The sequence below is a fragment of the Xenopus tropicalis genome, chromosome 7 (genome assembly GCF_000004195.4).
Source record: "Xenopus tropicalis strain Nigerian chromosome 7, UCB_Xtro_10.0, whole genome shotgun sequence".
Lineage (NCBI taxonomy): Eukaryota > Metazoa > Chordata > Amphibia > Anura > Pipidae > Xenopus > Xenopus tropicalis.
The window spans coordinates 26,354,002-26,380,524 of NC_030683.2; the positions used below are offsets into that span (position 1 = coordinate 26,354,002).

At 41.0% G+C, this 26,523-nt stretch overlaps 1 protein-coding gene across 1 annotated transcript in view; it reads left to right on the forward strand.

Moving 5' to 3' along the window:
• dntt (DNA nucleotidylexotransferase) overlaps positions 1–26,523 on the forward strand; it is a 200,448-nt gene that overhangs the window by 127,239 nt on the left and 46,686 nt on the right. Inside the window, exons 8-9 of the mRNA XM_031906788.1 lie at positions 15,821–15,923; positions 16,744–16,998. Coding sequence (XP_031762648.1) covers positions 15,821–15,923; positions 16,744–16,998 — 358 coding nt within the window. The remainder of the gene's footprint in view (positions 1–15,820; positions 15,924–16,743; positions 16,999–26,523) is intronic.

Here is a 26,523-nt window from a genome sequence, read left to right on the forward strand (position 1 = left end):
ACAGTACTGTATATAAAAGAATACTGAAAGCCTCCTTTATAAGTAGGTACTATTTTAAAAGACTAGTTAAAAGCATTAAAAAAACCATTTATATTTCCTTATGCATTTTTACCAATATGTCGGTTTGCTAACACCCAACCTATAGATCGGGCAGGCTCATTAAGTAAAGTGACTCCTTAATTTGGACACAAAATCATCCGTATTCCCTGTATGCCTTGGCTGAGATTTTTTTAAAAAAATCCCTGAAACATTCCATTAATTATCAGAGAGGCTAATTATTTCCTTTTCACCTTCCTCTAAAGTCAAAGGTAAAAATATTCATATTATTAGTTTCCCCATCACAGACAGTTCTAATATTTGTATAATGTATCTGTGCAGTGCAGATCTGGGCATAGTGTTTGAGTCTGACAGAGCTCAGCCTACAGCCGATCTGTATGTATCTCTCTCCTGTCTGTTAGAACTGAAAAGTCAAATTAAACCTCACTGTTGGTTTTTCCCCATCAATCTTGTTCGGCTGTCCTCTGTTGGCAGATGAAGTTTCCAAGATCATACATTGCGAGAACAAGTCTGCTGTATGCAAAGTTCCTGCTCTGGCATCAATATTTCATTCTTGTCAAACTAACTGCTCTGTTTCCCTTTGTTTTTGCATGGAAAACAATATAAAGGCAGGTTTTTTTTATAAAGCAGTCTGAATTAAACTGGATTCTGCATAGCTGGCAATGTTTCATGAGAACTTTAGGGGGCACTGGTGACTATTTCTGAATCCAGTGAAGCTTGTGCGAGGACAAAAACCATCTGGATAATCCAGAAATAAAAAGATAAAATAAAATGGTATTTCTGGATGGTTTTCCTCCACAACTTTGAGTTGGTAGGAATAGATACCACATAATAATGTCAGATTTTTAAAGGGGGATCTCAAATATTCATGAACAAATTGGTCCCGTTTCACTTCTCCGGAAAATTTGCGAAACTGCTGAAAAATTTATGTAACTGCGAAAAATTTGCAAAATGTGGCTACTGCGCAACTTTTTGGACACGTGACTTTTTTTAGACAGGACCGCACCTTATTGGACACGACTGTGACTGTTTCCTCACTCTCACTCTCACAAAAACATTCACCCGTGCCGAAATCCGCGAATCCATGCCTGGCGAAAAATTGTGCTCATCCCTAATCTCATCCCTAAGAATGAAGTAAGGGAGCCCAATGATCCGAGTAAAACAAGAGGGAAGAAGGGCATGACTAAGCTAGGAGGCAACCCCCCTTTCCCGCCCGCAGGATAGCCCAGTGTTACAGGTCAGGGCAAGGAATAAAAGAAGGTCCCTCCCCGGATGTGAGCTCACCAGACTTTCGGCGGGCAGGAGGAGCAGGAGACGACAGCGTCCCTCCCTCCCTCCCTCCCCAATAGGTTGGCGTCAATAGTCGCAGTGCGGGGAGTGGGGTCGACTTTGAGCCCCAGAGGAAATTAAAAGGTGCAGTTGGAAAAGTGAGTGGGTAACTGGGTAGGCCTGGGGTCCTCAGGGAGATGGATAATCCTAGAATGGGACTTGGATAGTAGACAGGACACAGGCTCCGGGCCTGGGCTCAGGGTCAGACCTCTTTGGAGGTATAAGTAATTAGACTGCTGTTTAATGTTTGGATTTACAAACAATTTAATACAAGTTATGGTTGTTTATATATATATATATATATTTGCTGATTTATATTAAATATTTTGCAATAAACAACTGCGGCCTTCTCTCCCCAATTAAGTGTCCATTGTTTTATTGTGGAACAGGGGGAGGGTAAAGAGACACAACAGGCCCGACGCTGAATTAGTCATGTAAACTTACTCAGAGTTAGTGATGAGTGAATTTTTTCACTGGGCATGGATATGCAGCGAATTTCCATATTTCGCCATTGGCAAATTGTTTCGCAAAACTTTCATGAAATTTAGCGGTTGCATCAAAAAAGTTGCGTGAATTTTTCTATAGTTTCGTGAATTTTTCAGTGAAGCAAAACAGGAAGATTTGCTCATCACTACTAACTTTTGTTCTACTGTAACTAGACTTCTGTAGTGATGAGTACATTTGTTCGCCAGTTATGGACTCGCAGCAAAATTCCACATTTCCCCAAACTTCTGCAAAATTTTGCTGTACAAAATTTTATTGGAAAAAAAAAACGCCCATAGACCACATTGTATTTTGCGCAGGAAAGGGCGCTGTGGAAAAAGCAGCAGCTAAAACAAAGTCGCCATGAACAACTGACCATAGACTTCAATGTATTTTGCAGAGGATATTCAGATTACTGTGAAGCTGAGGAATAAATAAAGGGGCTACAATTCTACCAGAGAAGAGATGAGTAAATCTGACAGGCGATTTGAGTAGGTTATTGGTGGCCTCCCCAGCAGATGGAATGCACATTCACTGCGACTGAGCTAAAACGCTTATATGTTTGTTGATATTGAGTTTGACAGAATTGTAATCTTTGATGAAAAAATGCTTACATCAGATGCTGCGACTTCAGGAACATTTGCTTGAACGGTTCGAGGGGGATCTTCATAGAATATATAATGTTATTACCAGGAATTTGACATGAAAAAACATGTTTTAGAGTAAAAGAGAGATTTTGCTATAAGACGATTCTAAACTCAAGGCCATTTGCACTGTATTAGTGAAGGTGGCAATTGTTAGACTACTGCCATATCTTCTGTAATGGGCTCCACTTGAATCAGATTTTCATGCTAAAAACATGTTTTATAGTGAAATAGATATTTTGCTGTAGGATCATTTTAAACTCAAGCCCATTTCTATAGTATTAGTAAAGAGGACAAGTGCTAGCCTTCTTCCATATCCTCAGTAATGGTCTCAGCTTGAACAAAGGAGCCATCACTCTATGGCAGTTTTGGGTCATCCAATCTGCAACCTGAAGGGAAGTGAGGCATGAACCCCAATATCTATCTATTTAATCTACAAGAGGGTCCCCTTTAACTGCTGCTTCATTGTGTTTTTATGGGATAGGGATGTGTTTACTTAATTGCTATGATGCTGAAGAATAAATGTATATCTTTTAGTGTTTGTTTTGACATTACTTTGGAGTGAAAGTTCTAACCTTGGGGGTTATGGTTTCTATATTTGTTCGGTTCTATATATATATATATGAAGGTGAAACACAGTGTGATTGGTCTTGGAACTGAATTAGGTTGAATAGAAGTTACACTTGGTTTGTTTCTTTATGCATGAAATGAACCCCGATTTATTGTTTATACACAGGGATAAGCAGCCTTTTATTAGCCTGGTACAATTTCAAGCTTCACCAGTGGAAAAAAAGTTTTCACCATGTGTTCTGTTTCACTAAAAAAAACTCTAGTCCCAGATTTGTGGACAGGCCACAAAGGCCCAGGCCTTTGGCAACAAAAATCTAGAGGTGGCGTATTGCCTACTGGGGATTGGGAAGAAGAATTTTACATTTTTTTGCATTTCCCCGCTTATAATGCCATAAGTGAAGGTCAAAGCTTTTTATTTGTGGTTCTTTTCCAAGTCCCACTCCTTTAGATGACATGTTGCAATATCTTACACTATTGATATCTAAGAAGATTGAAAGAGGCTGTCTGCAAGTTTGGATATATGGCTCTGAACTATTAGGCTGTATCTGTGCTATCAAACCAGAGGTTCTGGAGGCATAGTTTTCCACAGGGACATTAAGAAGTTATTTGCATGTCTCCGCCTATAATACTATAAGGGAAAGGTTTTATTTTTGGTTTTAAGGCAATGCTATCTATGTATCAAAAGGAATGTGAATAACTTTTGTTTCAAGAAGGCTCTCAGTGCTTGTCTTGCATTTCAGGAGGGCTCCTGGGCTCCTTTTCAGACCCTCTTTGCCTAACCAATAGTGTTCTTTTCCTTGGCTATTGAGCCAAAGGAAGAGCAGCAATGGCAGCAGGGGTGAAAGGGGGACTGACATGGTGTGCAGATCGGGGGTGGGGGTCGAGGGGAGATGGGGAAGTAGACAGGGGAAATCAGGCAATGTGGCATATGGGCGCAAATTCTTTAAATCCGGCCCTGCTCCCCATTGGTAAGCTCTCTAGGTGCCATGATTGGAAGAAATTGACCGCGTGTTTATAGAACAGCATAGTGAAGCGGAGCTTATCTAACAAGGTAGGGCAATGTATATGCCAGTGACACTGCACATGCTCAGTATGCTCTGAGCAGCTGATGAGAAGTTAAGCTTAGGGGTTGTTAGATATCATATAGCAGAAAATAAGGTTGGGGTATCATAGAAGCTGATGCTTTCTGGAAGTGCTACTAGTAACTTACTTGTACTTTGAGGTATAGTCCCTGGGGGGAATCCAGATCCTTTCCTTAAAGCTAGAAAGCCCCAGAGTACAGTAAAGAAAAGGGTGTTCTATAAGTTTAAGTTTATGAAAAGGTGGAGGGCACCAAATAAAGAGACACTGCTTGCTTTCCAACCACTTATTACACAACAATGCCATTTTGTCCTTGTAAACCCCTGGATAATAATGATGTATAGAGAAAAAGGGAAAGTCCTGCTATTTAATGTTGGTACCTGCAGATATGATGGTAACTTAAATATGTGTTTTGCTGTTAATATCTAAAGAAACAATTGATTGGTTCCAAGCTGAACACTACAGGCTTTCACCATCTCCCTAGAGGTAAAGATGCAGAATATAATGCCTGACCTTTGTTGCTCATACAATTACTGCTCTCCTGTGTTGCTGGGGGCCCCTGTCATTTGGCTGCAGTGACTGTTTAGGACAGAACGGAACATTTTTCATGATACACGCATTTTAACAATGTGAGAGAGCAGGGAATAGCTTGATAAATGCACATCTGTCACTGTATACAGTAGCTGCGCTGAGTTTGGTGAGATAATCAGTTCCTAAATAAATCCTTGATGAGACGCTTTTGTTGCTGCTTACAATATATTTGTTTTTATTCCTCGGTGTGAAATATTCCAGTCTCATTTTGTCCATATGTTCTTTATTGTAATAGCAATGGGTGGTCATGTATCACAGAGTCTCAAAGCAAAAATGGAAACATTTGTGCAGTTTAACATGCTTTTTCTCTTAAATGACTTTCTTTTACCAATCATTGAGGCTTTAGATCATGCTGCATAGCCCAAACTGCTTCCTCCTAAGCTGAAATGTAGACAAACTAACTTAATTAACTTATAGTTTGGGAACAATTGATAGCAGTGTCGGATTGGGACATCAAGGGCCCAACAGAGAACCTGATATTGAGGGCCAACAGCCCTAGCCCTAAACTTTTCTCCTTATTATCTACATGTTTGTGAAGTTCCTTGTCCAAATTGTTTCTAAAAAATAAACTAAATAAATAGATCAACAGTAACTTAACAGTAATTAATAAAGCCTAGAAGGCACTGCTTTTTTGCCACTAGATGACAGTTAATTCAAGTCTATGGGAAACATATTATCTGCGGCAATAAATTTGGTTTAGTTTTTTGTTCTGCTGCTCTTTGGAATTTCCACAGCTAACTGGTTGCTAGGGTCAAAATTACCCTAGCAACCAGGCAGTGTTTTGAATAAGAGACTGGAATATAAATAGGAGAGGGCCTCAATAGAATGATAAGTAATACAAAGTAACAATAAACAATAAAATTGTAGCCTCACAGGGCAGTAGTTGATTTTTTTTATGTCGGGGTCAGTAACCCCCCCATTTGAAAGCGCAAAAGAGCAGAAAAGTAAGGCATATAATTTGAAAACTATAACAAATAAAAAATGAAGACTAACTGAAACGTTGTTTAGAACTGCCCATTCTATTATACATATACTGTGTGTGCCCTATGCTGTCTGTGTGTGCCATACTCTGCCTGCCCTATGCTGCCTCTGTGTGCCATACTCTCCCTGCCCTATGCTGCCTATGTGTGCCATAGTCTGCCTGCCCTACTCTGCCTATGTGTGCCATACTCTGCCTGCCCTATGCTGCCTATGTGTGCCATACTCTGCCTGCCCTATGCTGCCTATGTGTGCCATACTCTGCCTGCCCTATGCTGCCTATGTGTGCCATACTCTGCCTGCCCTATGCTGCCTATGTGTGCCATACTCTGCCTGCCCTATGCTGCCAGTGTGCCATACTCTGCCTGCCCTACTCTGCCTGTGTCTGCCATACTCTGCCCCCTTGCACCCCCCCCCCCTGCGTGTGTGTTTTGGAGTTCGGCACTCTCTCCCATACACCCCCCCCGCCAAAGTACATGCAAGGGGGGGGGGGGCGGTGCGATCCGATCGGTAGCACAAAGTAGCACAGACTAAGGGTAGGCAGGAGAGGCTCCTGCCTGGCGCCCCCCAATCGTTGCGCCCTAGGCAGCTGCCTCTTCTGCCTACCCCTAGTTCCGGCCCTGCTCTGCCTGCCCTATGCTGCCTGTGGGAGGTGAACCTGGCAGGGGTTTGTTCTGGGAGTTTGTTGTTGTTGCTGTGGGTTGCTGTGCTTTCCACAGGAGAGCTATATAGATTTTAAGGGTATATGTGAACATCTTTCACGTATGAATGAAGGGGGATATCCCTACAGTGAGCACCAACCATTTGGGTCTTTGCTTCTCACCCCTTGGCAAAATCTCGGCTGCCTGTTTAGCAAAAGATAGCATACAAAATTACTAACTTTCAGAGCCTTGCTACATTTCTTCACTTGTCTCCTTGCACATTCCTGGTCATCTTCTCCACTCCTCTCAGAGCCACCGTCTTTTAATACCATCCCCTCCCATTGACAACTGGAACTCTTTTTTATCTAACTGCTCTTTACTTCTGGAATTCTATCCCTGAATTCCTCTATAAGAAACACTGTCTAACCTCCTACCAGAAAAACAGTACCTCAACTAATAAGGTTTTCCCCCAAAACCCTGTGTGACTTCCATAAAGGAGAGGGAGAGCTACTGAGTCCGTTTATCCCCAATCAATTAGCCACAATAGTGCAGGGCAGACTGCTGGATTTAAGCCTAAGCCTTATTTTAGGGAAATAGAGTACAAATGCACTCATTGCTTTAGAAAGCATACGGTTATACTAGCAAGGTTTTACTTTTGCTCCATTTGCTAAACTACAAATTAAATTGAAAATCTGTGCTTTGCCCGTTGCCATTCTGCATGTTTTATAGTTCCTTATATTGTAAATGTAACATAAATTAACATATAAATGGAGGGAAAATTTATTGACTAGAGAAGTAATTTCTTTCCAAATGGAAGCTGCAGTCCCCTGTGTAACGTACAAAATAGGAGTTTTTCCCATTTTTCTAATTTTTTATATAGTTCGGTGTTTTTGTACTTTTTTTCCATTTCAACTACCTGATAATTTTTTAAGCGCTACGAAGGCAAGAAACTTGCATCAAAATCAAGGCTTTCATCTTCAGATTATATACCCATAAGATTTGATACCAATGTTCTAGAAAAATCTACTTGTAAAAAATATTAGGGAGTGAAAGCAGCGTTCAGTAAAATGAGCCCAATTAAGTCCAGTCGCAGAATAACCGAGTTCTCCTAAATTGACTTTTATTGTCCCCGATTTTTCCCATTTTCGCTTATTCTCTTGATGACTGAATCAGCAGAAACATCAAACTTCTTCACAATAAACTTTATAATCCATTTTGCTGAAGTCTCGAGATGAAAAATGCAAATGGAATAAAATGTTCACGGACACTGGTATTTATTAAGCAAAATGCATCAATAAATAAGAAGTGAAAACAATTGTTTTAGAAACATTTATAGACTACAGAAAACTCTCTTTGGGAACAGCTTGTTCAGCCATCAACTCAAATAAGACAAGATCAAATGCTCAATTTGTAAATATTTGACTTTGACAAAACTTTTAAGTGTTAGTACTTGTGTCAATGGCTCAAATACCTGCCTTCTGGGCCCTTTCCTGGACTGAGCTATGTCAGAGGGCCAAGCAAGGAGACTTAGTAGTCGTTGAGGCCCCATGTTTAGGCTCATCTTATAAAATATTTGTATGTAGTTATTAAAGACTAGAAGTGGCCAAACATGCCTCTGATGCAGTATAGTGTCTACTTACTAACACATTTTTTGACCAGATATGGATTTGCTGTGAAATTCCGCATTTTGCCATTGGTGAAGCAAAATGGGACAGATTCGCTCATCACTACTTATCTTATTAGACTCCTTCTCATTGGGAAGTCAAAGGGAAGGCAACATTACATTACAGTTAAGGTGCGTTTAGCATTGAAATAGCAGATACATTTTCCTACAAAGAAGCTCCTTTCCATGATAAATGTTGCCAGTTTCTTGTAAACATGGTACCTGGACAACTTTTTGTATAGACAAGGGAAGGGCTCCCATGTCACAGGCTGATGAGGAAGGCAAGCTCTGCAATAGCCATACCTTGTTTCCACTTTGCTACAGACACCTCTTTAGATAGACAGGGCTCCAATCTCATTGGTTGAAATGGAAGAGAAGGGGTAAATAATGGACCACTTGACCACAGTTAAGGTGCATTTAGCATTGAAGTAGCAGATACATTTTCCTACAAAGAAGCTCCTTCCTTGATAAATGTTGCCAGTTTCTTGTAAACATGGTACCTGGACAACTTTTTGTATAGACAATGGAAGAGCTCCCATGTCACTGGCTGATGAGGAAGGCAGGCTCTTCAATAGCCATACCTTGTTTCCACTTTGCTACAGACAGCTCTTTAGATAGACAGGGCTCCAATCTCATTGGTTGAGAATGGGTAAATAATGGACCAATTGACCACAGTTCTTTTTTAACAGTAACACATAGTTTAAATTCTAGCACAGATTCATGACAATTTTTATTGCTGGCAAAAAACATGAATTCAGTTAACATCTATTACAAGGCCCTGCTAGAAACAAAAACAAATCCTCCTAAAATAAATGATTGTTCGTTAAAAGAACAAAGAAATCTAGGTTTAATGGGGTGCGGATAGGTGAGGCGCCCCCCCCCCCCCGTCAAGGTAATTGTTTTGAAGCTTTTCTTTCTAAAAGGAGCAGCAGTATGGGGACAAAACTAACATGGGGCCACACTGCCATTTTAATTGCCATCCACACATGTCCCTAGAGCACATTTAGGGGGTTATGTATAAGGCACAAAGTTTGGCCAGGAGCAATAACCCATAGCAACCAATCAAAAATATTGGCTGCTATGGATTACTGCTATGGGCAGACTTTGTGCATGAGCAATAGAGTAAAATTAATTTCTCTGTAATGATTCCAGGTTTCATTGTCCTTTATATATGACACCGAGGACATATACTTCAAAGCATTCTGCATAACAGGTTTCCAGATAATAAATCCCATGCTTTTTTCCCCTTTACTTAATACATAGAGTTAGCATATGAATTTAATACACCATTGATAAATGTCTCTTATCATGTGACAGGTTGTTTCCTGCGGCCCCCGTTTGTTGATGATGATTTGCACTAATACTAATATATATTATCCGCACAACAAGTTTTTATTAGATTGCCGGAATCTTTTGTGCTTTCTGAGTCACCATCAATAATAGTTGTGGCTGTTTGACATGACATAGATTTGATTCAAGGAGCCCAAACTGTGTGGGAGTAAAATTGAGAATCACAATCAACTCTAATAATTTTCAGTTAATCTGTATGATTTGGAATGTGCTAATATATTCTCCTGTTTTGTCAGCTTTTCAATTTCAGGCAGCCTTGGTACACAAATACACAGATGGCGGGGCCCAGGGTCTCCTTAGCAATGTTCTCTGCTCGGATAACACATGTGTATTCCTCATCCCCAGCATGTATGTAATACAGAGAGATGTGAATCCCACACTACAAGCACAGAATCAGATGAGATGCAAATGATCAACAACAATAAAAACCCCCAGATGTTGTGTATCTCATGATCGCTAGAAGCATATATTTAGTACATTCCATTGTAACTGGCACTTAATTATAGTATATTGTCTATTTTTTTCACATTTCATGTTTTTTGTGTTAAAACTCATTTTTTCATGTAAAAAAACGTGAATTTTTCGCCATTTGTTATGTGTCAAAACCACAAAAAAACATAGATGTAAAAATACGCCAAGCTCGACGAGTCATGTAGAAGTCAAAGGAAGTTATCTTTATTTAATTTGTGGTTTTAGAGGTTTTCAGGTTCTTTTTTTGTTTGTAAGTCCACAAAGATTTGTATGAAAACCTAAAGGGGCAGATTCACTAAAGGTTGATAACACTTATCCCATGCTTTTTTGCGGTAAAAAATTCACAAATTAACGCGACGCGAGTGCATTTTTTTGTGCATGCAATATGCGTCTTAACGCATGCAAAATGTCTTTGATGAATCGGGACTTAGTTATCGCATTTTTAACGGAAAAAAGCATGCAATAATTAAGTCCGAATTCATCAAAGACATTTCACATGCGTTAAGACGCATATTGCATGCACAAAAAAATGCACTTGCATCGCGTTAATTAGCGAATAGAAATAATACTAACCCATGATTCACAAACACGTATGAAGCATTAAACACACTAAATATCGCATTAGTCTGTGCGAAGATTAACCCCTACTTGGGGCAGGCGATACTTAAAGAAAATTGCGGTTCGTGAGCTTTTGGCAACACAATATGGACTTTGCAGTGAGATTTATTCAAGTATGTGTTGGCCCTAGAGTGATGCAGCCACCAGTTTGCAGGGAAATGGGCATTTTCAGAACAGCAGTTTTCCGAAAGTAATGGTTACATGCGTAAAATCATGCGCTAATATGGCACGCGCCGAAATATATCGCGTGCATCGTGAAATGACGCACGTGGTGTGAAATAATGCAAGAAAAACGCTCATTGTGAGTTAAATAACGCAAAGAACATTGGGCCCGATTCACTAAAGGGCGATAAAAATTATCGCACGCTTTTTCGCGTTAAAAAACGCAAAATAACTTGCGCGCGATTCACCATAGTATTATCGCGTGCGAAAAATCGCCATTTTCGCATGGGGTATTTCTCGCACTAGTTTTACCGTTTTGCGTTAATTTCCGCGCTGAAAAGAATACGATCGCATGATTCACTATAACTTGCGTGCTAAATATCGCATTCGGCTATACGAAAATTAACACCTACTACAGGCAGGCGAAAAATTATACAAAAGTACAGTAAATGATTTTTTGCAATAAAATATGGACTTACAGTGTTATTTATTCAAGTCTGTGTTTCCCCTAGAGTGACGCAGCCGCCAGTTTGCAGCGAAATGTTCATTTTTAATACAGTAATTTTCCGCAAGTATTGGCGTGTATGGCTAACATGGCGTGCGTTCATTTGCGCAACTATTTATATTTGGCTACAAGTGATGAAATGTTTCGCCAGGCATGGATTCGCAGCGAATTTTTGGACGTGCGTTGAATTTTTTTGCGGCGGATTTTTTCATGCGTTTCGCAAAACAATCCGCCAATGGCAAAACGCATGAAAAAATTTGCCACGCAAAAATTCACCGCACATCCACAAATTGATACAAGTGTCAAAAAATAATAGTCACAGCAACAATTTTTTTGCCCGCACAACATTTTTGCCGTTTCGGGGATCTTTCGAAAGATTTGCTAATTTTTCACTAAAGAAACCAGAACACATTTGCTCATCACTAGTGGCTACTATTTATAAGCATCTACTATTTATATGTGGCTAATATTTATATACACCATTTATATGCTTCGACAATTTTTATACACTATTTCTATGCTACCATTCATATTCGGCGATTATTCGCGTAATTTAGCGCATGTACAGGCAAATACCGCATTGAAATAGTCTTTCGCGAGTTAAATAACGCTTGCAATATCGCGCGTAAAAAAGCGCGAGTATGCTTATAGTGAATCGTGCGAAAAATCGCCAAAATTAAGCAGCGGTAAAAATTTTAGCGCACAATAAGAATAGCGCACGTTTTATCGCCCTTTGGTGAATCAGGCCCATTGCGTCTTAATTATGACGCCTGTCATTTTAGTGAATTGAGCATTGTCACAAAGAATAAGAAGCAATGCAATTTTTAACACATGCTATAAATAGTGCTTGTTTTATCGCCCTTTAGTGAATTTGCCCCAAAAGCTACACAGTGTCTGTGTCAGGGGCCCACCAGAAAACCTTAGACTATAGTACCCACTCTCCGGACTATTTTTCCTTCTTTCCTCGCCCAACCCCTTTATTGTCCTAGTCTCTTTTATTTCCATGCTAGCATCTATCTTTCCATCTATTTCTCCTCTTTGTTCCCATTCAGAAATAGGGAATGAGCATGAAGCAGGCCAAATGGTCAGGAGCAGGAGGGCCCACTGACCCCTGGGCCCAGCAGGAGTTTTCCTGGTATCCTGGTGGGCCAGTCCGACACTGAAGCTACAAAAAGTGTGGTTTTCATGGTCTTTTTGATTTTTGTTCTGTATTTGAATTCATTTGTGCTTTTTTCAATTCAGATCTTTAAATAAATGACTTGAAATTTGTGTTTTTTGTGCAAATTAGTTAAACCACTAAAATCAGTAGCGTTAACACTTGAGAAAGCAGACCCTGTGGTCGCAGGGGAGGGGGTCTGTGGGATGGGGAGCCTGGACTACAGGGTCTACTTACTCCATTCTGCATGTAAATCTCTGCTCCATGCCAGCTCTCAGGTAGGAGAGTGGGCAGGGATTTGTATATGAACAGGCAGGGGGGTACAAGGCAGGTCCCTTTGAAGATTTTTTTGCAGGCTGGAGTAGTTACATCACTGATTAAAATCCGTGTGTTGGTAAATCTGCCTCCACATCTTATTTATAGACATTACTTTATTTAATCGTTTGACTGTGTTGTATTCTTACACCACTTGTTGCAGTTCTGTTATATTTTCATTGGCATCAGTGGTACCGATATTAATTCTAATAGTGTGTGTGTGTATACACGTTACATAAATCACAGTAAATTATATGGGTGCTTTTCCTTTCTGTATAAGGATTTGCTTTTGAGCTTGCACCCATTAGTCATTTGCTGCAGTGCAGACAGTTGAGCTCTATATATACACACACAGTATAAAGCCAACATATTTGGACACATTTTTGGGCAGAAGTATACAGACACTACATCTAAATGACACGTCCTCCATTTAAACGATCACTGCCGAGATCCAGACTGTCTCTGGAATCAAAGTCAATGCACAAGCAATGGTTGAAGTGGTGTAAGGGTCACCTCCGCTGAACTCTGTAGCGGTAGAAACATAGTCTACATCTGGCTGTCTGACAGAAATGTCTGGGTTTGGGAGATGCCAGGAGAGCACTACCTGCCTCAATGCATAACGTCAACTGTAAATATTGGTAGAGGTGGATAATGGTCTGGGGCTTGCTCCTATTTCTAAGTCTAGGGCCTCTGGTTCTATTTAAAGCAAACCTTAAAAATACAGTTTGCAATGATATTCTTGACATGCCCATGATTTCTACTTGGATCTTCTATACATCCAAGTTTAGAATATCCAAATAGTTGTTCTTTCCCCGAGTGTACATACCTTGTAGCCTAAGGGACCCAAGTGTACATACCCTGTAGCCTAAGGGACCCGAGTGTACATACCCTGTAGCCTAAGGGACCCAAGTGTACATACCCTGTAGCCTAAGGGACCCGAGTGTACATACCCTGTAGCCTAAGGGACCCGAGTGTACATACCCTGTAGCCTAAGGGACCCGAGTGTACATACCCTGTAAACTAAGGGACCCGAGCGTACATACCCTGTAGCCTAAGGGACCCGAGCGTACATACCCTGTAGCCTAAGGGACCCGAGTGTACATACCCTGTAGCCTAAGGGACCCGAGTGTACATACCCTGTAAACTAAGGGACCCGAGCGTACATACCCTGTAACCTAAGGGACCCGAGTGTACATACCCTGTAACCTAAGGGACCCGAGTGTACATACCCTGTAACCTAAGGGACCCGAGTGTACATACCCTGTAGCCTAAGGGACCCGAGTGTACATACCCTGTAACCTAAGGGACCCGAGTGTACATACCCTGTAACCTAAGGGACCCGAGTGTACATACCCTGTAACCTAAGGGACCCGAGTGTACATACCCTGTAACCTAAGGGACCCGAGTGTACATAGCCTGTAACCTAAGGGACCCGAGTGTACATACCCTGTAACCAAAAGGACCCGAGTGTACATACCCTGTAACCAAAGGGACCCGAGTGTACATACCCTGTAACCTAAGGGACCCGAGTGTACATACCCTGTAACCTAAGGGACCCGAGTGTACATAGCCTGTAACCTAAGGGACCCGAGTGTACATACCCTGTAACCTAAGGGACCCGAGCGTACATACCCTGTAGCCTAAGGGACCCGAGTGTACATACCCTGTAACCTAAGGGACCCGAGCGTACATACCCTGTAGCCTAAGGGACCCGAGTGTACATAGCCTGTAGCCTAAGGGACCCGAGTGTACATACCCTGTAACCTAAGGGACCCGAGTGTACATAGCCTGTAACCTAAGGGACCCGAGTGTACATACCCTGTAACCTAAGGGACCCGAGTGTACATACCCTGTAACCTAAGGGACCCGAGTGTACATACCCTGTAACCTAAGGGACCCGAGTGTACATACCCTGTAACCTAAGGGACCCGAGTGTACATACCCTGTAACCTAAGGGACCCGAGTGTACATAGCCTGTAACCTAAGGGACCCGAGTGTACATACCCTGTAACCAAAAGGACCCGAGTGTACATACCCTGTAACCTAAGGGACCCGAGTGTACATACCCTGTAACCAAAAGGACCCGAGTGTACATACCCTGTAACCTAAGGGACCCGAGCGTACATACCCTGTAACCTAAGGGACCCGAGTGTACATACCCTGTAACCTAAGGGACCCGAGTGTACATACCCTGTAACCTAAGGGACCCGAGCGTACATACCCTGTAACCTAAGGGACCCGAGCGTACATACCCTGTAACCTAAGGGACCCGAGTGTACATACCCTGTAACCTAAGGGAACCGAGTGTACATACCCTGTAACCTAAGGGACCCGAGTGTACATACCCTGTAACCAAAAGGACCCGAGTGTACATACCCTGTAACCTAAGGGACCCGAGTGTACATACCCTGTAACCTAAGGGACCCGAGTGTACATACCCTGTAACCTAAGGGACCCGAGTGTACATACCCTGTAACCTAAGGGACCCGAGTGTACATACCCTGTAACCTAAGGGACCCGAGTGTACATACCCTGTAACCTAAGGGACCCGAGTGTGCATACCCTGTAACCAAAAGGACCCGAGTGTACATACCCTGTAACCTAAGGGACCCGAGTGTACATACCCTGTAACCAAAAGGACCCGAGTGTACATACCCTGTAACCTAAGGGACCCGAGTGTACATACCCTGTAACCAAAAGGACCCGAGTGTACATACCCTGTAACCTAAGGGACCCGAGTGTACATACCCTGTAACCTAAGGGACCCGAGCGTACATACCCTGTAACCTAAGGGACCCGAGTGTACATACCCTGTAACCTAAGGGACCCGAGTGTACATACCCTGTAACCTAAGGGACCCGAGTGTACATACCCTGTAACCTAAGGGACCCGAGTGTACATACCCTGTAACCTAAGGGACCCGAGTGTACATACCCTGTAACCTAAGGGACCCGAGTGTACATACCCTGTAACCTAAGGGACCCGAGTGTACATACCCTGTAACCTAAGGGACCCGAGTGTACATACCCTGTAACCTAAGGGACCCAAGTGTACATACCCTGTAACCAAAAGGACCCGAGTGTACACACTGTGCAAGTACATATATTTTTAATTTGTAGCAAATAAAAACAAATGCAGCATCTTGCTCTTAGTTGGACATTAGTTACCATTTAAAATCCTTAACAACACTTTATTTTTTATAAACAGGGGCAAAAAAAATGGCCATGATGTGGACATTATAATTACTTGTCCAAGGAAAGGAAAGGAAAAAAATATTTTACACAATACAATATCTGTACTGAAAAATCAGGTAAAAATGTGTTTGATTGTTATATCTTTGTAATTTTTCCTTTTTTCATATGAATAGTTCTCTAGCTTCATGTTCCGCATTTTTACACGCATATATTGCATTTTATATTGAAATAATTATGTTCGGGTCTTGGTTAAGGGAAGGACAAATTTATTTTGACATTGTATGGGGATGCTATCGACTTATCCATTAAAAAATAACCATGGTTAAAATGAATATCTCTTCTCTCCCCTATTCACAGAACAAATTTGCCCACCTTAATTAGAGAAATGAATTAAGTCAAGCTTAGTTACTCACCTATTGCCAATTAACATGGCCTTGAGTTTGCAGTGTTTTGGTGGGGTTTGACCTGCCTGCCATTACTCAAGTATTACCAAACCAATTTACCCAAGAATTCAATTAGGGGAACATGTACTGTATATGTCTTTGTTCACACAAGGTCACTTTAATTTAATTAACTTTCAATAAGGATTAATTACTTAGTTGGGATCATTTTATTATTACAGAGAAGAAGGAAATAATTTTTAAAAGTTGAAATTATTTGATTAAAATGAAGTCTATGGGATTTCTGTGATTCCCTTCCCAGGAACTTTCTGGATAAAGGGTTTCCAGATAACGGACCCCATAATTGTACTGCTACACTTCTAGGTCTTGTATGAATAGTTTTTGGTTGGGCTTTAGCTGGCATTTAATAGAGCAGGGTATATTTGATGAAGTGCTCTTCATACAGATAAAAAATAAATGTTTTTAATATTGTTAAATAATTATGTACTAATCAGAAGGCAGGTTTTATATTAACGTTTCCCTTTATTATTTCAAGGGACTGCTTCTTTTCTCTGATATCATTGAATCGACATTTGTTGAAACCAAACTTCCCAGTAAACACGTGGATGCCCTTGATCATTTTCAAAAAGCCTTTCTTATTCTTAAACTTCCGACGCAACAAACGGCCATTGGTGATATAATCGATCCCTGTGGATGTGAGGGAAGAAAGTGGAAGGCTGTCCGTCTGGACTTGGTTATTACTCCATATGAACAATATTCTTACGCTCTTCTAGGATGGACAGGCTCCAGGGTAAGAATTTAATGGTCTTCTATGAGCATTCCATTAGGCTTTGTTACGTCCTAGCCCCATTAGTACTACAAAATACTAATTGCAAATTGAAATGCGGTCTTCAGTGTATAATACTCTATGTGGGATACACACAGGGGCAGATTCGCGTTTCGCCATTGGTGGATTTTTTCACGAAATGGGCGAAAAAATTACCCGCCGAAAAATTAGCCGTGCAACCAAAAATTGTTTGCTGTTTCGCTAATTTTTCTTTCGAAAGATTTGCAAATTTTACGGTGAAGTGAAACGGCCTCATCACTACCTGGAAACAAAACCTAAGGTATTGGCAGGCAGATATATCTGTGTAAGCAGGGCGGGCAATGATGTGATATCGAAGGAGGAGCAGTGCCATTTCAGAGGTGGGGTGATGACATCAAAGGGTGCTATGATGTAGCAATCAGTGATTGGCTGATTGCTGTGTCACTTTTGGGAGATAGCTCTTAGTACAAGTTGATCCAGGGACTGGTCCGATTGCCATCTTGTGAGTCCCCTCTGCGGCAAATTAGAGAGGCTTCAGATGGGGTTTTTGCCTTCCTCTGGATCAACTAGCAGTTAGGCAGGTTATATATAGGCATTATTGTTGAATGTGATGGACGTATGTCTTTTTTCAACCCAACTTACTATGTTACTATGTTACTTACATCAGAGCCCTGCCTGGCTTTTATAATGTGGAATTCTGGACAGGCAGATTTAACCAGGACAGCCCTTCCAAAAACCAGGCTGTCCAGGTGAAAATCGGACAGGTGGGAACCCTTTATATGCCACTTAAGAGTTAAATATTACTATGTAATGGGCAGCTTTCATTGCCTTGTTTAATTCCCTGTTATTTATTCAACGTGCACTCTATAAAAGGCAATGAACTTCTCGCTCTCAACCCCTCCGGGGCCGACTGTCTGCGTGAGATGTCATTAGGAGTGCTTTTACTCGTGAAACCAGCCTTCTAGGTGCTTTTTGCCAGGACAAAACAACTGAGTTTCCTGATGAAGACGCTGATTTGAAAGCGTAATCATTTCCTGCATCAATGGGCCCTCTTGCCTGCATTTGAAATGAATAATGTGTTTACTCTTCCAATGCGAAACGCTGCTATTTAACCAAAACCAAATAAGGACGAACCATTAGAACGGCTTTAGCCATCTGAAAAGTCACTTTGCATTTAAATTAACCCTGCGATGTATATATTGACTTTTGCAATCCATTTATTACATGTTAAGCAGGTATCCGGTAGGAGAACCATTTCAAAGTGCATAATGCTTAGCTCTCAGGGAAATTACTAGCCGTGTTATGGTCTGGCGTTAAATAGAACTCCTTAAGCTTCTCTAAAACACTTTTTAGTAGAATTCTGCAGCCGCTATAATTAAACAGGACAAGTGGATTTTTAATATATTTAGTTGACTGGAAGATTATTGAACTTCAGAAATACTGTGTGAAACTTCATCTGTAATGCTTAAACCTGTTAAATGGATTACCCCAAATTTAGCAGAAAACGATCAGTCGCTGTAAAGCCCATGCTCAATTTAGTTTGGAAAACAACAGAAATTAGTTTCACTTCTACTACTAAAGAAGCTGAGTATTAATTCAGCCAATTTTACTTGCACAAAGCAGTCAGTTATGCGCTATGTTTAGCGAAAATTCATTGGACAGGGCTGAAAAGCTCAATTACGGCCCATGTTTCATTTCTGTATAAATTCAGTAAAAAATTGCTATAAAGGAATGCTCATTTTTCATCATTTTCCCCTATGGAGGCCGACTTGAATTTTTAATTTTTTTTCTGATTCCAAAAAACTTGAAAATTAGAAACTCTTGAATATGTCTTTGTTTATTTAAGAACTCAAATTTAAAAAACGTTATCACATAAAAGCCTAACCCTTAGGGGGAGATTTACTAATCCACGAACGGTCTGAAGGCGTCCGAATGCGTTTTTTTCGTAATGATCGGTATTTTTGCGACTTTTTTGATGCCGTTACGACTTTTTCGTATGTCCCGCAATGTTTTCGTCACCATCGCAACTTTTTCGTATATTTTCCGCAATCCGATTTTTCGTTACCGTCGCGAAAAAATCGGATTGGTTTTTCCTCAGTTTACTATCGCTCAATACGAAAAAATTTCGACGGCGGCGAAATAGTCACGGAAAATACGATAAAGTTGCGGCGGTGACGAAAAAGTTGTGACAAATACGAAAAATTGCGACGGCGACGAAAAAGTTGCTAAATTTTCGTTTTCAATACGTTTCCATACCTTAAGTCTACTAAAAAAATCAATAAAACATTAATTAAACCCAATAGGATTGTTTTACATCCAATAAGGATTAATTATATCTTAGTTTTATTTCTACAGAGAAAAAGGAAATTAGTTTTAAAATTCTGAATTATCTGATTAAAATGGAGTCTATGGGAGACAGGCTTTCCGTAATTCGGAGCTTTCTGAATAATGGGTTTCCGGATAAGGAATCCTATACCTGTACTTCCTGTGATTTTTGGGAGCTACAGGGAGAGAACCAATTGTTTACCTGCATAGAGGATGAGACCTCAAGGGAATCCTCTCTTAGTTCTTAATTAGAATTAGCCAGCTTGTGTTATAGGAGTGGGTCAGAACCCACTTAGTGCCAGTCAGGGTAGTTGAGCAGCCCAAAGCTCCAACAGGAGGTCAGTGGGTTAGTTTCCTGGTTGTACATACAGTAGGTAGATCCCTGGCAACCCAGAATAGGGGCCTTAGTGATAAGGAGGGTGTTTCTTTATAGAGAATACTGCTATTGCAACTCCCATTGACTTCTGCACGAACTTGGCAGCTTTTAGATGGCAATTTTTTATATTCAAGGTCTTTGTGCTAAATAAATCTCGGAAATTCGGGTTTCAGAAACATGAATTAGAATTTTTACTACGAAAAAAATGTCAATTGCGGTAAAAAGTTGAATTGGAATGTTGATAAATCTGCCCCTTAATATCTGTTCATGTTGGGTAGATTTCTATATACATATACAGGTATCGGACCCCTTATCCGGAAACCCATTATCCAGAAAGTTCCAAATTACAGAAAGCCTGTCTCCCATAGACTCCATTGTAATCAAATAATTCACATTTTTAAAAATGATTTCCTTTTTCTCTGTAATAATAAAACAGTACCTTGTACTTGATCCCAACTAAGATATAATTACCCCTTATTGGGGGCAGAACAGCCCTATTGGGTTTATTTAATGGTTAAATGATCCCCTTTTCTCTGTAATAATAAAACAGTACCTGTACTTGATCCCAACTAAGATATAATTACCCCTTATTGGGGGCAGAACAGCCCTATTGGGTTTATTTAATGGTTAAATGATTCCCTTTTCTCTGTAATAATAAAACAGTACCTGTACTTGATCCCAACTAAGATATAATTAATCCTTATTGGGGGCAAAACAATCCTATTGGGTTTAATTACTTTTTAAATAATTTTATTAAGACTTAGGGGCCCATTTACTTACTCACGAACGGGCCGAATGCGTCCGATTGCGTTTTTTTCGTAATGATCGGTATTTTGCGATTTTTTCAGAAAAATTTATTGCGACTTTTTCGTTATCAATACGATTTTTGCGGAAAAACGCAAGTTTTTCGTAGCCATTCCGAAAGTTGAGATTTTTTCGTAGCGTTAAAACTTGCGCAAAAAGTTGCGATTTTTTTCGTAGTGTTAAAACTTGCGCAAAATGTCGCGCCTTTTAAGTTTTAACGCTATGAAAAAAGCGCAACTTTTCGCGCAAGTTTTAACGCTACGAAAAAATCGCAACTTTCGGAATGGCTACGAAAAACTCGCGTTTTTTCGCTCAAATCGTATTGGTAACGAAAAAGTCGCGATAGTTTCCGAAAAGTCGTAAAGGCGCCGAAAAAAATCGCAAAAAATACGAAAAAGTCGCAAAACGTTCGTTTCCAATCCGAATTTTTTCCATTCGGACTCGGATCCGACCCATAGTAAATGTGCCCCTTAGGGTAGGAGATCTGAATTACTGAAAGAACCCTTATCTGGAAAACCCCAGGTCCCGAGCATTCTAGATAACGGGTCCTATACCTGTATATAATATATTTTTTACTTTTTATAATGTAATACACTGTAAAATTGCTAGGAAGCGTATTCCCTGAATTCTTTATCTCATTGGCTTCCCCAATTAAAGGGAATATATAGCCTAAATATATGAGAAATGTTACAATTTACATTTTTTTTTTAGATTTCCTAATATTAGCAATTCTTACACTGCTGATATTATCAAATGTCAAGAATTAAAATAAATGTAAATTGCAAAAGTGTTAAAAAGAATATTGTCAGCAATTTTAAAGAATTTAATGAGCTTATTCATCAATTTTAGAGTTTGTGTTTTCTAATTCGAATAAAATGAAAATGCTTGCTTATTTATTGTGTAAAACTCGTTAGAATAAAACGCTGTAACTCGAATTTGTGAGTTTACAAACTATAAAATCTCAAAAATCTTGAATTAAAAATATGGCTGCCTTTGCTTAGGGCAACTCCCATTCGCTTCTACATAAACTCACAAGCTTTTAGCTGCCAAATATCTGTCCTGTTTTGCTTTGCCAGAAAATTCACGAATTGTTCACAAGATGTGCGAACTGGCCAGTGGATTTTCCCACGACCGTTTTTGTCGCCCGTTTTTCTGGAAAATCCGTCAGCGGCTAAATGCAGAAATTTACCACAAATTCATTCCTGGCAAAAAAATTCACCTATCACTAATGCGAAGTTTTACATTTGAGTTTTTTGGGGGGTTTTTTGCATTTAATAAATACTGTATATACTCGAGTATAAGCCTAGTTTTTCAGCACCCAAAATGTGCTGAAAAAGTCACACTCGGCTTATACTCGAGTCAGGTGCCATGGGTCCCTCTAGACTAGCACCCTCTCTCCTTTGTGTGCAAATTAGGCCACCAGCAACCAGACCCTCCAGTGCCCTGGCCTAGGCTCCCACTAGCAATACTTATTTCCCCTTACATCTCCTCCGGGACCGAGTCTGCTGCCAGTTTGCCAATGTGCAATGAGCGTGGGGTAGTACTCATATTGTTTTTGTTGACCCTCTTCTCCGCTTACAGAGCTACTTTACTGTTTTTCTTATACATATGCCCCACTGGTGCCTCAATTAATGTAATTTTATTGGTATTTATTTTGATTATTAAAACTTAGCAGTAGCTGCTGCATTTCCCACCCTAGGCTTATACTTGAGTCAATAAGTTTTTCCAGTTTTCTTAGGTAAAATTAGGTACCTCGGCTTATATTCGGATCGGCTTATACTCGAGTATATACGGTATCAGACATTCAATTGTTTTAACCATGATTCGAATTTTGTGAGTTTTAGTGCACAAAACTCAAATGTTTTAAAATCACTACCATGTTGTAATTTTGACCTACAGTTCCCTTTACTACTGCAAGGGCTGGAAATTTTGGAGAGATACAAACAATGGGTCATGAACTGTGGCATAACTAGCCAATAATAAAGCTAGGCAGAATCTCAGAGAAAGTGTAACATAATGGCTGCTTTGTACAAGACAAGAAGGGGGTGTTTCCACCTGAATACACTTCCTGTCCAAATACAACACTGATTATAACTTTTACAGAACAACGCAACACTTCTTACCACAAAACTACAAAATCAGTTTATTTGGTATAGTATCTATATTTTTTCTTTACTGTTCACCTGTTGGTATATTTTATGATGCTTTACAAGAATACACACAATAGTTCTTATTAGGGATGTACCAAATCCACTTTTTCGGATTCAGCCAAACCCCCGAATCCTTCATAAGGGATTCGGCCGAATACTAAACTGAATCAAATTCCTAATGAGCATATGATAATTGGGTTTTGTAAGGGGTGCTTGTGGCAAAAAAATTTGAAATTACGTGTTTACATGACAAAAAGTCACATGATATTTAGGATTCGGTTAAATCCACAGTCCTGGCCGAACTGATTCCTGCTGAAAAAGGCTGAATCTTGGCTGAATACTGAACTGAATCCTGGATGTGGTGGATCCCTAGTTCTTATTTCCTAATTTCTTTTATTTTGCAGAAAGCCCACTGGGCCTTTTTTTTAATAAATAAATAAAACAAATGAATAATCATAGGCGCTCATTGACTCTGCAGACCGGCAACACTAGCATAAGACATGGCTTTGTTTTTTGAAGACTGTGAAGGCTACCTATACAAACGCATAGCATTTATTAGTATGGATAGTCCTCTATGTCTAGGAAATATATTCAAGTACATACAGTATGTGTTTACTAATCAGGCCCCCACTATACAGACAATTCTTCCAGTATAGGGAATAAAAAATAAGGTGATTAACATTTTTTAAAAATATTTATTTCTTAAAGGGAAAGAATAAAATCCTGATTATCGCAAAGCGTTCTTTCTATCGCATTGAGGTAATTATCGAATATAAATAATACTAACGCATACCTCACAGACATATTTGAAGCGTTAAAAGCATAAAATGTGGTGATAATTACTGTGAAACTTACCACCTCCCAGAAGTAGGCGTTACTGAACTAATCAGCGAAACGAAACGGGACAGATTCACTCTTTACTAGTCCTTAGTGTTGCATTGGTTTAAATTCTTGATGTACCTGTCATTCTCCTTGTACTTATGCTGTCTCCTCCCTTTTGCTCCACCCACCTCATAATCTTCATGTGTTTTCTATCTGGTAATCGTGACTCTTCATAAGCCATTGCACCTTGCTTGGTCATTGAGTTAATTTCTGTGATCTTGCCTCTGTATCCTGTCCTGGTTCTTGTTCCTGCCTTCTGAGGTTTTGTTCCTGGTCCCTGCCTTCTGAGGTTCTGTTCCTGGTCCCTGCCTTCTGAGGTTCTGTTCCTGGTCCCTGCCTTCTGAGATTCTGTTCCTGGTCCCTGCCTTCTGAGGTTCTGTTCCTGGTCCCTGCCTTCTGAGGTTCTGTTCCTGGTCCCTGCCTTCTGAGGTTCTGTTCCTGGTCCCTGCCTTCTGAGGTTCTGTTCCTGGTCCCTGCCTTCTGAGGTTCTGTTCCTGGTCCCTGCCTTCTGAGGTTCTGTTCCTGGTCCCTGCCTTCTGAGGTTCTGTTCCTGGTCCCTGCCTTCTGAGGTTCTGTTCCTGGTCCCTGCCTTCTGAGGTTCTGTTCCTGGTCTCTGCCTTCCGAGGTTCTGTTCCTGGTCCCTGCCTTCTGAGGTTCTGTTCCTGGTCCCTGCCTTCTGAGGTTCTGTTCCTGGTCCCTGCCTTCCGAGGATCTGTTCCTGGTCCCTGCCTTCCGAGGTTCTGTTCCTGGTCCCTGCCTTCCGAGGTTCTGTTCCTGGTCCCTGCCTTCTGAGGTTCTGTTCCTGGTCCCTGCCTTCTGAGGTTCTGTTCCTGGTCCCTGCCTTCTGAGGTTCTGTTCCTGGTCCCTGCCTTCTGAGGTTCTGTTCCTGGTCCCTGCCTTCTGAGGTTCTGTTCCTGGTCCCTGCCTTCTGAGGTTCTGTTCCTGGTCTCTGCCTTCCGAGGTTCTGTTCCTGGTCCCTGCCTTCTGAGGTTCTGTTCCTGGTCCCTGCCTTCTGAGGTTCTGTTCCTGGTCCCTGCCTTCCGAGGTTCTGTTCCTGGTCCCTGCCTTCCGAGGTTCTGTTCCTGGTCCCTGCCTTCCGAGGTTCTGTTCCTGGTCCCTGCCTTCTGAGATTCTGTTCCTGGTCCCTGCCTTCTGAGGTTCTGTTCCTGGTCCCTGCCTTCCGAGGTTCTGTTCCTGGTCCCTGCCTTCTGAGGTTCTGTTCCATGACCCCAGTCTTGTTCATTGTTCCTGGTCCCTCCTTGTCCTGTTCTTTGGATTCCCCAGTACTGACCCTTGATCTGTCCACGACTTAGTTTATTGCTGCCAGCCTCAACTTGCGGCCCGTTTCTGGATTGTGTCTCTGCCTGCTGATTTCTACTATTCAAGTCTGTATTTCAGTTATGCACACTGTCACTAATCACTGTGTTAATTAAAGTTCTCTTTCATTGATTACCCAGTCTTAAAGGTGGCCATACACGAGCAGATCCGCTCGCTTGGCAATGTCGCCAAGCGAGCGGATCTTCCCCCGATATCCCCACCTACGGGTGGGCGATATCGGGGAGCATTTAGGTAAAAAAAATAATAATCCGATCGTTTGGCCCTGGGGATTATGTGGGCGGCAATGGGGCAGTCGGATCGGGGACCGCATCAACGAGCCGATGCGGTCCCCGATCCGACCAGATTTTCTAACCTGGCCGATCGAGATCTGGCCAATTTCAGGCCAGATATCGGTTGGCCAGGCCGCTCTGCTCTCCCCATACACGGGCCGATTAGCTGCCGAATCGATATCGGCAGCTATAGTCGGCCCGTGTATGGCCACCTTTAGGCTCCCAACTTCCTGGTACTCCACAGTGCCTCCACAGGGAGATTGTGACACTATAATTTTGTTGTTAGTGTTACTCAAACACCATGATGACCAATTACCAATTGTCTTGGAAAAGCACTCTCTACAACACACTAATTAAATTAAATTAATAGGTGAACAACTCTTTATTAAAGTTGCAGTGACTAAAAGGGCTGGGGCCCCATGAATCTGCGCCCACTGGGAGATCTACTGATACTCTGGCAGGTCAGTCCGACTCTGTGCAAACTTGCCTCTATACCTGTTTCTGTTTTGCTATGAACTACTGTTTGGTTGTCCAATGGAGCCTTGGTAGTTGGGAAATATTCTGTATTCTGGTGAGCTAGTCAGTGATTCTCTTTTGGCTACTTCAATCTAACAGTAGCAAGAAACAAGAAGATATAACTCATGCAAATGATCAACTACTGGATACGAACATGTGGCCCCATTTTTCATTGTTTAAATGAATCTCCTCACCTGTAGGTTTGGGGGTGCAATAGATTGTGCATTGCTGAAGTTCATCTGCACAGAGCATTGAGTAATTAAGATTAATCCCCATGGTATCAGACATGCATGATTAAACCGTAATATCTTGTAGGAGTAAAATGCAATGTGCTTCTGGAGTTCTGTCTTATATGGTGTTATTATCATCTCTGCTCTAAAAAATTAAAAAGCTGCACATGTGAAAGGCTGTAGCTGCACACTCCCCCAAACAGATGTAGAATTGCTCAAGGCCTTTTATCTGCGGAACATACTCAGTAATTAGAGATGTGCAAAGAGGCAAAATTTCACTTTGCGAACAGAAGCGGTTGAGCTGTAACTAAATAGTGGACAGAATGGAAGTTATTTTCCTTTTCTGGCAGCGCTACTGAGCTTATGATAGAAAAATAATAGGCTTACCCTTTTGGCACTGGAGTCAGACATGGAAAGATTAATTATGGTTTTCCTCCTGTTCCTTCTCATAAAAACGATTTTTATGCTTAGGCCTCGTCATTTCATTTCTTTGTTTTATTTTTGACAGACTTTATATTCTAGTTAGCACCTACAGAACAACTGTTTCCCAAATGCTTCTATTAATTAGATAATCAATTAAATAAACTCTAGAGAATAATACAGTGGCACCAAATGGGTAC